The following is a 13404-nucleotide window of genomic DNA, read 5'->3' on the forward strand; positions in this document are numbered from 1 at the left end:
CATACATTCCGCCAGGTATAATCAAGCATTACCATCATTTTCCAACAAAGACAGATAATTAGTTATTAGTCATTCTTCATACAAAATGACAGGTTCCTTGTTTCTCTGAACGTATTAATATATGACCCAATTTTTCTAACTGATGATTTTTTTCTTTGAAAGAATCTTCTTGCTTTTATTTGAGAGCCCTAGAGGAAAACATCAATATTTAGCAGAACAGAAAAAAATGAATACTGGAAAAAGTTTTCCCCTTTGAGTCCTGCAGAAGGCTCTGAGGACTATCCAGGGTACACAGAGGTGACCTGGGAGGAGAGTTATTCAGAACACGAAGGAGCTGCAGCGGAGAGGGGCACAGGAGAATGCCTTTGTGAGTTGTTCTGTTGTTACTGGATACATGGCCAGAAACAAGGGTACAGAAGGAAGGAACTGGAAGATATGATTAGCTATAAAGCTCTGAATGCCACTTAAAAGATTTTGTTATTAATTCCTTTCATTTGAAGCTGAACAAATCTTTTCGTTTTTGGCATGTTCATGAATACAAAGGAACATCGCTTGAAAATGAGGCTGATCTAACTCGGCAATCAAGCCACATTGATCAACCGTGATAGCTGGATTTGCTGAAGTACTGCTTTATGTTAATTCTAACAGCTCTTTGTTTGCATTAGTGGAATGGAAATACTTTGTCTTCAGTTCTGCATTACTCCTTAAATAGCTCGTAATGAAATTAATGTACAGTTTGTACTGGCTCATTAAGGAGAAGTGCAGCTCCTCATCTACCCTGGATCACGCCTAAAGCTCATTTTACAATCCTTAGGACTGGTGGAAGAATGCTGATTTGCACATTAAAAGAAATAATTCTTTTCTCCAACAATCTTGCTTTGTTTCTCGTCCTCCTGAAAATTTCCTTTGCAAGAGATTTATTGGTTTGCTTTCAGTATAACAAAGTTTCGATGACTTTTAGAAGACTCAGAACTGGGTGGCTTTTCAGATCCCTTTTTCTAGTTATTTCTACAGTGAGTATTCTTAGAATTTCATTTTCGAGATATACTGGTGGTAGAAGGAATAAGAAATAACTAAGACAATGCAGTTTCCAGAAGTATGTTGCTCACAGGTACAATATGTATCCACAGGGCCATCCCTCCTCCACGTGGTGTCAAGACCAAGTTTAACAACATTGTGCTAACTATGGCAGTTTAAACCATAATTAAAATGGCTCATACAGCGCTTCATCTCACAGACTGAACGACAGCAGGACTTAGGAAATACAGATTGTTTTTCTGGTTTCCTTTAAAGTTAACGGAATGTCTTAGACTTGGGATAGAACAGGTTTTCTGTGGTTTTTTGTAATCTTATTTCCCCAGTGACCAAATAAGCAGTATATTTTACAATCAGTAAGACCTGGGAGATACACTGACATTGATATATATATATATATAAAGGATATATATCTAAGGTATTATAATTCGGAACACATAGAAAGGAGAGGAAATTGAAGGATAAAATTAAAAACAAATTCAAATGCTTTGGTCTTATACTAATTTAATTACGTGCCAAATATTCCAAATGGATTCATTTGGAAATGAACACAACACATTGACATTAATTTTTTAGGACTAGAACACTACCCCCCAGGGCTTTGTACACATGATTCTATACTCTGTAGGCATTTGGACACAAAATTTGTAACAAACTATAACATATTACCCTACCACTCTGCCCTGGGTCTGTCACCACAGGCTCTGTGTGTGCATTCCATTAGAATTAAGGTACCAGGCAAAATCCTTAAGAAAGTCTTCAAAAGATAACACATCTATAATAAAAATAGGCAGTATTTTCACATCCATTTTCTGAAATACCTAGGAACTAAACTATATAAAAGAGTGTTTAATTAGTAACAGGATAAGCAGGGGACATTCTGTTGATATACCCACTGAAGGGGAGGGGTCCACATAGAAAGGAAAGTGTTTTCATAGCTCCAAAGAAACTATTCTTCTAAGTTTACTGTTTTATATTAATATATTCAAAACTAACATATTTTAAATCATTATTTTATCAATAAATTTTATTTATATTTTTCTCAATATTATTTTAAAGTGCTAAAACAAAAAGTCTTAGCAAGCAGTAAAAAAATTACTAGATTGATAGGGTGAAGCAAGGCAAATCGCTGCTGCATTGACCGTGGATCAAGATGCCTCAGTGACTAATTTGGGAGTGGATACAGAGTGAGAGGAAGTCCTGGTTTCTGAGATGAAATCCTTGCAAAAGAAAAAAAGGCACACCGAGTATCAATAGGAAGCTCTTTCCGTTAAACCAGGGAAATGGAACCACTGAAGAAATCCAGTGTCTTGCATGAAGCAGAATGATATTCCAGGCCACTCTGCTCCCAACTTGCTGAAGTATATCTGAGTATTTCCATGACGAGCATGAGGAGCATACGGTGGCTGGAGGAAGAAAGACGAGCTGCAGACACTGGACCCAGCGCTAGAGTCCTCTGACCTTGGTATTTTGAAGAGTGCTCTCATGGGGTGCAGGTCGGCTAGAGGAGGGTCTCCATCCCCTAGCTCGATGGCTGTGATCCCCAGGGACCACGTGTCGCATCTGGCGTCATAAGTGGTATCCAGTTGCTGTTCACACGCAATCACCTTGTAGAAAATGAAGAAAACGAGGTGAAGTTTGTGACTTTAACAAGCATGTAGCAAAATGTTTAGAACAATGTGTAAGTATACAGATATACACACATATATAATTTATATATAATAATTTACATATATATAAATAATTTATATATATATATATATAATATATATATGGAGAGAGAGAGAATATATTTTCCCAACTTAGAGTCTGTATGACGACAGGGACATCGTCTTATACAGTGCTTCTCAACTTTTCCTACCAAAGTTGTTTTTTTTCTTACTTAAGGAGATTCGCTCTGAGCTAACATCTGTTGCAAACCGTCCTCTAGTTTGTATGTTGGCCTCCACCACAGCATGGCCACCAACCAGTGGTGTAGATCTGCACCCAGGAACCAAACCTGGGCCACCAAAGTAGAGTGCACCAAACTTAACCACTAGGCCAACAGGGCTGGACCCCCTACCAAAGTATTTTTAATATCATGGGACAGTGAACTGCTGAACCCAGAGAGAGAGCCCAAAATACCAGAAGAAGCAAAGAATCCCAAGCTTTATATCAAAAATTCATGTGACCTGGGGCCAGCTCCATGGCATAGTGGTTAAGTCTGGTGCACTCCACTTCAGCAGCCTGGGTTCATAAGTTCGGATGCCGGGCACAAACCTACAGCACTCATCAAGCCATGCTGTGGCAGCAACCCACATACAAAATAGAGGAAGACTGGCACAGATGTTACCTCAGAATCTTCCTCATCAAAACAAAAATTCATGTGACCAATATTCATAGCAGTATTATCATAATCACCAAAAAGTAGAAACAATTCAAATGTCCACAGAGTGATGACAGATCAAAAAAAAGCGGCATATATGTACAATGGAACATTATTCAGTCATCAAAAGGAGGGAAGTATTGATATATACTATGATATGGATGAACACTAAGTGAAAGAAATCAGACACAGAGGCCACATGATGCATGATTCCGTTAATATGAAACGTCCAGAACAGGCAAATCCATAGACAGAAAGCAGATTAGGCGTTTGAGAGGAGATGGGGAGTGACTGATACTGAGTATGGGGTTTCTTTTCAGGGGAATAAAAATGTTCTGAAATTAGATTGTGATGATGGTTGCACAGCCCTGTGAATACACACTGAAAATCATTGAATTGTACATGTTAAATGAGTGAATTATATGGTATGTGAATTATATCTCAATAAAGCTGTTACAAATAAAAAATACATTCATATGAATTTTCCATTCTGTTGTGTAATATATTTTTGTCTGCCTATTATAAAAATAATGGGTTTTGCCCCAATAGGCTTTTTTTCCTAGTAAAATTGTTGCTTCAGGATAATTCATTATTTTATGGCTTCACACATGTGGGTCAGGGAATGTCTCCCCATAGGCTCGGGTGAATTTATGCCCCAGTGTGCCTGAGCCGTGGTTTGGTTTGCTTTCTTAGAATCATGATAAATACCATCCTCTTCCACTCTCCAGAGTGTCATGGCTTGAACAAAAAGCTATACAGTCACCTACCACGGTCACTATTTCCCTTGTCCCCTTCGTCCTGACTCACACATACTTCAGTTTGGGAAGGATAGCTTTACGTAACCTACAAACACCCATCCTTGATCTAAAATTTAATTAAAAAATATCAAGTCAAGAATCTCACTTTTCAACTGATAATTGATTTGAACAAGCTGCCTCTGAGGCCCCCAAAACACTAAAATAATTCCATGCTATTGATTATGGAGAATATATTAAATTTATTTACCTTATTGCTTTCTAATTCCTAGAAATTTGTCATTAATAAATAGATTTGGTATATAAGGGATGTCTTCATTAACTAGACAGCTGGTTATTCAAAACACATTCTTCAACAGTTCAAGATAAACGAGAATTTATTGAAATATTGCCAATGATTCACAAATTGGAAGTTGCTTATGACAGAAATTAATACAATACATACAAAATCTCGAACGCGTATTTACACAACTTGAAAAGACTGCAGTGAATCTTTCTCTTTTATTTAATATCCATTGGTTTGCAACACAGGAAAGCACTTTCAAGTTCTGTTTGTGCTACAGTAGGTTTATTAATAATAAATAATGACTTAGTAAAATGACTGTCTAGTAACTGCATATTAAGAAGTGTCAATTTTAACTATTAACTCATTTAATACTCTAGTAATTAAATTTTAGACAGATCAAAATACTTCCTTTTATTCGTAGATTAAAGTGGTCCCAAGATCCACTAATCAAAATTGTTTTTACTAACTAGCAAACTTAAACATATAAGAATGGCTTTTTGACCATAAATTAACATATGAAAAATAAAAAGCTAGACTATTAATTATTTGATATTAATTATATAATATAAATATTATAACAGTTTTTTTAACTTTTTTATTGAGGTTATAATAGTTTACAACTTATTTCAGTTGTACATTATAATGAAATTAAAATTTCAGTGAAATTTCAGTTGTACATTATAATGTCAGTCATATTATAGGTGCACCACTTTACCCCTTGTGCCTACCCCTGAACCCCCTTCCCCTCTGGTAACCACTGATCTGTTCTCTTTGTCTGTGTGTTTATTTATCTTTCACATACAAGTGGAGTCATACAGAGATTGTCTTTTTCTATCTGGCTTATTTCACTTAACATAATACCCTCAAGGTCCATCCATGTTATTGTGAATGGGATGATTTTATCCTTTGTCATGGCTGAGTAGTATTCCATTGTGTGTGTGTGTGTGTGTGTGTGTGTGTGTGTGTGTGTGTGTGTATACACACCATATCTGCTTTATCCAGTCATCAGTAGATGGGCACTTAGGTTGCTTCCATGTCTTGGCTGTTGTAAATAATGCCACAATAAACATAGGGGTGCATGGGTCTCTTTGAATTGCTAATTTCAAGTTCTTTGGATAGATACCCAGTAGTGGGATGGCTGGGTCATATGGTATTTCTATTTTCAATTTTTTGAGAAATCTCTATACTGTTTTCCATAGTGGCTGCACCAGTTTGCATTCCCACTAGCAGTGTATAAGGGTTCCTTTTTCTCCGCAACTTCTCCAATGTTTGTTAGTTTTTGTCTTAGTTATTTTAGCGATTCTAATGGGTGTAAGGTGATACCTTAGTGTAGTTTTGATTTGCATTCCCCTGATGATCGGTGATGATGAGCATCTTTTCATGTGCCTATTGGCCATCTGTATATCTTCTTTGGAGAAATGTCTGTTCATATCCCCTGTCCATATTTTGATCAAGTTGTTTGATTTTTTATTGTTGAGTTGTGTGAGTTCTTTATATATTATGGAGATTAACCCTTTGTTGGATATATGATTTACAAATATTTTTTCCCAGTTGGTGGGTTGTGTTTTTGTTTCAATCCTGTTTTCCTTGCCTTTATAACAGTATTTCTTATATTAATTATTAATATATGCAAATAAGATGCAATGTTTAATATTATAGCTATATTTTATTAATTTCTCATTTCTTGACTTTTTCATAAGCTTTTAAAATACTAGTAATATATCAGAACAAACAGTGAAGAAACTCTTATTTGAGGTTCTCTAACTCAATTTTCTTTTTGCTTACATGACCATGCTTTCTATTTTTATTCTGTTTAACTCCCTGTTAAAAAGTTTTGAATCCACTGGAGTTTTTTAAAGTTTCTTAAGATAATTAATCCTTTCTCCACAGTTTATATTATGTTTGCATTTTAACCTTTTTTGCAAGTAATAATTGAATTCATATTAAAATAGAAACAGTACACCACAATTTAATCTGCAAACAAATTTAATTCGAAGGTTTTGCAATATTAATACCGTATTTGAATTACTTCTCCTCCCTTCACTCCCTAGAAAATTGTAGAAAAATAGCAGAGCTTTTCCCAAAGGCTTCAGAGACAGTTTTCAAACGTAAGTGTCTTTACTGATAAACATAATTAAAAAGATTAAAGGCATTAACAGGGACTGTGGGGAGAAAATGTGACCCTGGAAAACTTCTTCCCTCAACTATTTCAGTGGTTTATCTACAACTTCCCAAAGGCAACGGTGAAAAGAATCTATTGAAGCCGAACATAGGCCCCAAGCTGAGGGACTCATATGGGAACCTGCTATATAGGTTAATGGACCTCAATGTGATCTTAAACAAAGAGTAGGGGTTTTCATAATATTTCTATTATAGCTTAAAAACAGAACCTAAATATCATTAACATAGATACACACTAAGCAATTAAAAGTAAATCTAATGAAAAATTAAGGCTGCAAGTAGTTTCTCTTTACCTTATCTGATTCACTCATTCATTCAATCTTTCACTTTTTTATATATTCATTCACAGGCCATTTACTGAGCACCTCCCATGTTCCTCCTCACACATGCAAAAATCTCACATAAAAACAACACAACTGACATTTTCTTCTAGAATATTCCAAAACACAAGTGGAGCTAGAGTATGCATGAAAAATCAGAAAGGATCAAATATTACATTGTCCCCCTCAAAACTCCATCTGACCTCAGGAGCCATCCAAAATGGTGTCCCTACAGATGTATTCCGACGGTGCCAGGTGCTGGTGAGCTGTGCAGATACACCTGGGAGGAGGAGATGAGAATTACTTCTTGCATTAATTACTCATGTAAAGAGATTCCAATTGCAAGAAATTTGCTCACAAACTAATATTAAAATGCTGTTGCCTTAAAGCTGCCACTGGACTTCAATTTCACATTAAAGGATCCTAAGTCAGGATTTCTGCACAGCCAAAATATGAACAGTCCTCCTATTTTCTCTCTCTCATACCCCACCTATCCATCCTTAAAGCCCCATTTCAAGATTTAGTTCCCCCCTGCTGACTTTTAATCTGCTCCTGGTCATACTAACCTCTGTTTCTTTTGATCTTCTGCATTTTAAAATATTTGCCTGCACTGCATATTTTGGCATGTAATTGTTATTTGAATGGTATGCTTCCGTTCCTCCTCTTCCTCCCTCTGCTCACTACCAAATTCTGGTGAATCTGAGAGTGTTTTATATGGTGGTATGCACGTAGTAGGTGACTTGTGAATAACATTATTTTCCATTTATCAACTCTGGATAAATCACATGTGACCGGAAGTCTGAAATTACATCTATTCCAACCAACGCCATTAACAGAACCAGTTCTTTTTCTTTAGAGATGATGACAGAAGGACTACAATGAACAGGTATAACCAAATATTTCAATCGTGCCATCCCATCCGTTCCTCTTGGTTAGACATAATCATAACTGACCCTTCAGAAAGACAGGAGCAGAGTCCCTCTCCTTGCTTTTCACACTCCTGCTCCTCACGCCGGGCCTGGTTACCTCTGGTTCTATAGTGCTGCTTCCCTTGACCTGTTCCCAACGTGATGGGTTCTACCCAAACCGTGGGCTTTCACTCTCTGAATTCCCTGTTTTGAAAAGTGCCTCCTGGGTATCACGTTTGGTTTAGGCTCCGGCTGTTTATCTTATAAGCCAAGTAGAACAAAGGCTCTAATTGAGATTTAAAACTGGATATATTTGATTCCTCCAAGATGGCATTTGACATTTACATGAAATTGAAAGGCCGTATTCAGGCAGTATGCTTTGGTTCCACGCTAACTGCATCTCGTAATGACCTACTCTGCGTACATATAAATCCTACCCTAAACAGAATCCTTAACTATGGCCTTCAAATTTTGTCTTTAAAAATGATTATTTGACAGAAAAACTACCCTCACTAAATCATTTTTCAAATTCAAAGGAGATTATCTCATCTGTGCTTGAAGGTTCTTCCTTAAATATTTTCTAACAGATTATCTGAAGAAAGGAATCAGCACTTAATATCACATTTCTCCAAAATACATCCTCTCTCTGCCTCTGCTCCAGGCATTTTTCCTTTCAGGAAAATTAAATTTAAATCTAAACATTTTATCTTCTTTTTCTATGAAATAAATGCAGAAATGATGAAGCTTGAATTTAATGATAGTATCAGAGTATAGTAATTGATATAAGTGGGAAAAGTAAGTAGATTTTAAAATTTGACTATAAATTTACTAAAATTTTTTCTAAAGGTTTCTAATTATTTATGAAAACAATTTAAATTATATTTGATCCTTGCTGGACATTTTTGTTTCAATTTCATAAAGATAGTTTAAAAATTCAAATGTCATTTAACTAAAATGTAAAAGGGAACAAATAAAACCAAAATCAAGTAAAAAATCAAAAGTCTTGCTCCTGGCAAAAAAGCGACATTTTAGACTAATATGTGATACTATTTTCCTCTTTCTCCAGGAAGAAAAGATATGTCACTAGAATTGGCATTTTTTATCAAGTAGTCATGGACTGATGTCTGAATTTATAAACATGGAGGGCAGGCAAGGATGTTCCCTCCACACTCCGCAGGCAATAAAGATGGAAGGATTCTCTGAAGAGGTTTCTAGGGGTGTGGCATGTGACCCAAGGTAGAGCATTCAGACTCTTTTCTTGGAAATATGAATATCGAGTGGACACACTCAGGAAGGGAAGCATCTAGAGCTGAGTCAACCAATGGCAGGACTCTAAGCATTATCCCAGGGGATGCTGCTCCTGAGGTCCAGGGCTGCCATAGTTCTATTCTTAGGAGGCCAGACCACCCAGGTTCTCCCTTGATTTTGTAAGCCAGCCCGAGTCGTTTTCAGTATCCTTGCCTAAGTTGTCACAGTTAGTTTCTGTTGCTTACAACCAAGGAACCCTGACTAATACAAGTCCCTAATGATTTTACATATAGCAGAGCAAATTAACAAGGGTCATAGTCAATAATGAGTTTACAAAGCCTAAAAGTCACTAGGCTTTCCACTAACATGAAATCATATTACATTTATACATTTACACTACGTTTGGCCTCCAAACTCTTTAATCACACATCCTAATGAGAAATAATCCATCCAATAAGAAACTTTTGAGCATGCATACTCTATATAGACAGAGATAGACTATTCTCTAGTATTTACTAGCATATTAATATATACATTATGAAATAGATACATGAAGACAATTTTAAAGGATGAGATTTAAATAACTATAATAGAGGTACAAGCATTTCTTCTGCACTCCAATGATGTCTTGTAAACACCCTGGTATTGACACTCTCTTCAGAGACCACTGGTCTAAGGAGTATTTGGGTAACGAATTACAATGCTCTTGGAGGCTTATATATCATTTAGTGTCTTTTGGGATCCTGCAGAATGTTTTATGCCTGGTTTCTGCAAACAGACTAGAAACAAGAAAAATTCAGCTCAGAATGTGGAGAAGGAAAAACAAAGTCTCAAAATAAGTGAAAAAGGAAAAATGAAATTAGGTAGAATAAGAAGTCCTTGAATCTGAGAATATCAGATTATCACATTCAAAACAGGACACACAGCCAACTACGACAGAGTGACAGAGGAAAGCAGTCACCGAATTTCATGTTTGTTGAATGCTTCTGCAATGACTGTTAAACCTCAAGAGCATCTTACCTACACAACCAAATAGCTTCAGAGCTGAAAGGCAAGTGAATGGTCATAAAATCTAACCTGTTCATTTTCAGGTCAGTAAACTTCAGCCAGAGAGAAAAATGAGTTTCCTGAGGCCAATTGGCATTTTTACTTAGTATAAATTCTCCCAAGAAAAGTAACTAAGTAGGTAGAAAAATGCAAAACTCTATCAAAAATGATTGAAATAAGTTACTTTCAAAGGCAACAGGAATCCAAATTATGAGGTCAGTAGCCCTAGGAAGTAAAGAAGATTAGAAAAATCATCTTGTCCAGAGAGGAACTGATGGAATAAGTCACCAAGGTAAACAGTTACATAAGCATCTCAAGGGAGAAGATGCTAAAGGGTGGAAAATTCCAGGCAGAAAGTTGGGATAGCAAGAGGATACTGAAAGGAACAAGAGGCCAAAGAAAGACCAAGACTGAACAGAAAACAGGCTAGGAGGGAGGGCAAGAATTCATTACAAGTCAAAGCCACAAGGCATTAAGGAGGTTCATGTTAATAATTCTTTAGCCCTTTGCTTTCATTTCACTGCTGGGGAATTTTCACACTATTTGAGGCCCCTGCAATAGGGCTTCCTGGGCTGTTTGATGGCTGTGCAGCAACTCCATTCCCTATTGCATAACTCCTGTTTCTAGGGAGAAAAAGGTGCAGGCTTCACCCTTGTGGTCAGGAGTTCTCTTAGGGTCTTACAGAGTCAGAAGAAACATCAGATGTGTGCTTTCCAAAGTGGTTCAAACAGACCAGACGACTTCAGGGAACTCAATTTACCATACAGTAAACCCTTTGATATCTCAGAGCAAAGGGAGAGCATGGGTTTGTTGTTGCTGTTGTTAAAAACAAAATACTGCAGGAATTAGAATTGAAGTGATAAGAATACAGAAATTTTGTAACAAGAAGGGGCCGTAGAATTTATTATACCATCTAATATCCTCATTTTGTAGATGAAGTTAATACAGTGTGATGGTTAATTTTATGTGTCAACTTGACTGGGCCTTGGCACCCATACATTTGGTCAAACATTATTCTGGATGTTTCTGCGAAGGTGTTTTTTGGATGAGGTTGACATTTAAATCAGTGGACTTTGAGTAAAACAGAATACCCTCCATAATGTGGATGGGCCTCATCCGATCAGTGAACGGCCTTAAGAGAACAGACTGACCTCCACTGGGCAAGAAGTGATTCTGTCAGTAGACTATCTTTGGACTTAAACCGCAACTCTTCCCTGGGTCTCCAGCCTGCCAGCCCACTCCATCAGATTTTGGACTCACCAAGCTCCACAACTGCATGAGGCAATTCCTTAAAATGAGTCTCTCTCTCTCTATATATACACACTCATCCTGTTGGTTCTGTTTCTCTGGAGAACCCCAACTAGTATAGGTTTTGGTACTGAGAATGGATCTGGAGGAACAGAATCTTAAAGATGAGTTTTCTGAAGTGATGCTGGAGTCTCTAGAATTGGCTGTCTAATCTGATTAGATTTAAAGACACTTTTGGCTCTATTCCCAGTACTAAAAAGAGCACGGATAGTCCATGGCATGATGTGGCAACAGAGACACACAAAATATCAACAGTGGACATCTGTAATCAAACCCTTATAAGAGGCACAGTTTAGGGTGACCATGTATTTGCTACTTTTGAAAATTTTTGTCAAACTAACGTGTAAAATGAGATTGGTTGGTTTCTTCTAAAGTCATTGGACAAAGTGTGGAAAGAAAGGGATGAGCTCAGGGATTCAAATCCCCAGCTCAAGGGCTGCATAACTGACCCGAAAGCTTCTGTGTCAGCCTTGAAAGAGACCCTTCTCTCCCGTAGCCACAGAGCTGAGACCACTGAAAACCACACCCAGAATCTCATCCTGCAAGCAACTGAATCACAATGCAAACTGAAATCCCAACCTCACAAGGTGTCTACTGTTAAAGTGAGGGCACTGACTGGGAAGGAATGGGATCCCGAAAACCAGAATATGGGCATATGCAAAGATCCTCTTGAAGCAACTTTGAATCCCTAAATGCTGATGAGTTGTCTTTGCCAGTAGACGCACCTCTCTATCCCCAGCTGAGGAGATTAACTTTGCATTACCTGAGAAAACTATAATAGCCTCCTCTGAGGTAGTTGCCTTACATGCTCATTCCCCTAGGACCCACCCCAACCACTTCTCTTTGCTTCTAAACCTATAACAAGACTCAAGTCTCTGCAGGATCCTAAAGAGGAGGTACAGTAGTACAGAGAACTACTTGATTTTCCTAACGTATACAGACAGAAATTCAGGGACTATGTGTGGGAATGGATATTAAGGGTGTGGGATAATGGTGAAAGGAACATAAACTTGGATCAGGCTGAAGTTCTGGAACAGGGTTCACCAAGCAGAGCCTTTGCATTTAATATTGCAGCCTGGGGAGCTAGAAAGGGCTCCACTAGTTTGTTTGGTTGGTTGGCTCAGACATGGACCAAAAAGCGGACCCCAGTAAATGAACTTGAAATGCCAGAACTACACTGGTTTACTCTAGACGAAGGGACTCAAAGGCTTAGGAAGTCATTTAAGACCTACTTACCCAACATGGTCTGGAGAACACACTTTCAACAAAACTGTGAGAAATAAATTTTTGAGGGGAGCCCCAGTATCCTCGTAGAGCTGTTATCACTCTTCCCTGTCAGCTAGGACTTACAATGAGAACTGATGCCACTGAACTGGAAAACCTAAATGCAATAGGAGTAACTGGGTCACAGAGTGGCAGGGGCCAAGTGGTGGCCCCCAACTGCCAAAGGCAAGGTGGGCATGATTACCATAACGGGCAGCAGAGTCAAAGCAGTAATCAGAGGAGGCTGACTTGCAGAGAGCTACGGTGTTGCCCAGTTAAGTTTGGTGTTCCTAGAAGTAAAACAAGCGAAGGCTACTAAATTATTACTTGATCTGTATACGCAAAATAGTCTTAAGTCAAGTGAACAAAATTCTAACTTGAATCATAAAAGGACAGTCATGGTCCCTCAATCAATTCCAAGATTTGAGCTAGTTTACAGATGCAGAACCCCTTTAATGAAGAGGAGGTTGGCCCCTTGAGGAAGGACGCCAGTACACTGCCAAAAATGTATACTGTTAATCTTTCTCTCAGGCTTTCCCAAACGGACATAGGGCCTTTCACCAGGGTGACTGTGCTTTGGGTAAAAGGACATAATTAGACTTTCCAAGGATTACTGGACCCTAACTGAATTCGCGCTAATTCCAAGAGACCCAAAATGTCACTATGCTCCTCCGGTCAGAGCAGGGGC

General features: G+C 37.8%; 1 protein-coding gene across 19 annotated transcripts in view; it reads right to left on the minus strand.

Annotated features, from left to right (window-relative positions):
- The window catches only part of MYO3A (myosin IIIA), a 217976-nt gene that overhangs the window by 156129 nt on the left and 48443 nt on the right, over positions 1-13404 (minus strand). For 17 of the 19 annotated variants that reach the window (XR_011499336.1, XR_011499334.1, XR_011499333.1 and 14 more), the window contains 2 exons: positions 7146-7222; positions 2497-2642 (listed from right to left, as the gene is read on the minus strand). Coding sequence is in view for 15 of the 19 variants with exons in the window: in XM_070501363.1 (XP_070357464.1) it covers positions 2497-2642; positions 7146-7222 (223 nt within the window). In the remaining 4 variants the exon portion in view is untranslated. The remainder of the gene's footprint in view (positions 1-2496; positions 2643-7145; positions 7223-13404) is intronic. The other 2 variants (XM_070501364.1, XM_070501365.1) reach the window with 1 other exon arrangement.

Source organism: Equus asinus, chromosome 29 (assembly GCF_041296235.1).
Source record: "Equus asinus isolate D_3611 breed Donkey chromosome 29, EquAss-T2T_v2, whole genome shotgun sequence".
Lineage (NCBI taxonomy): Eukaryota > Metazoa > Chordata > Mammalia > Perissodactyla > Equidae > Equus > Equus asinus.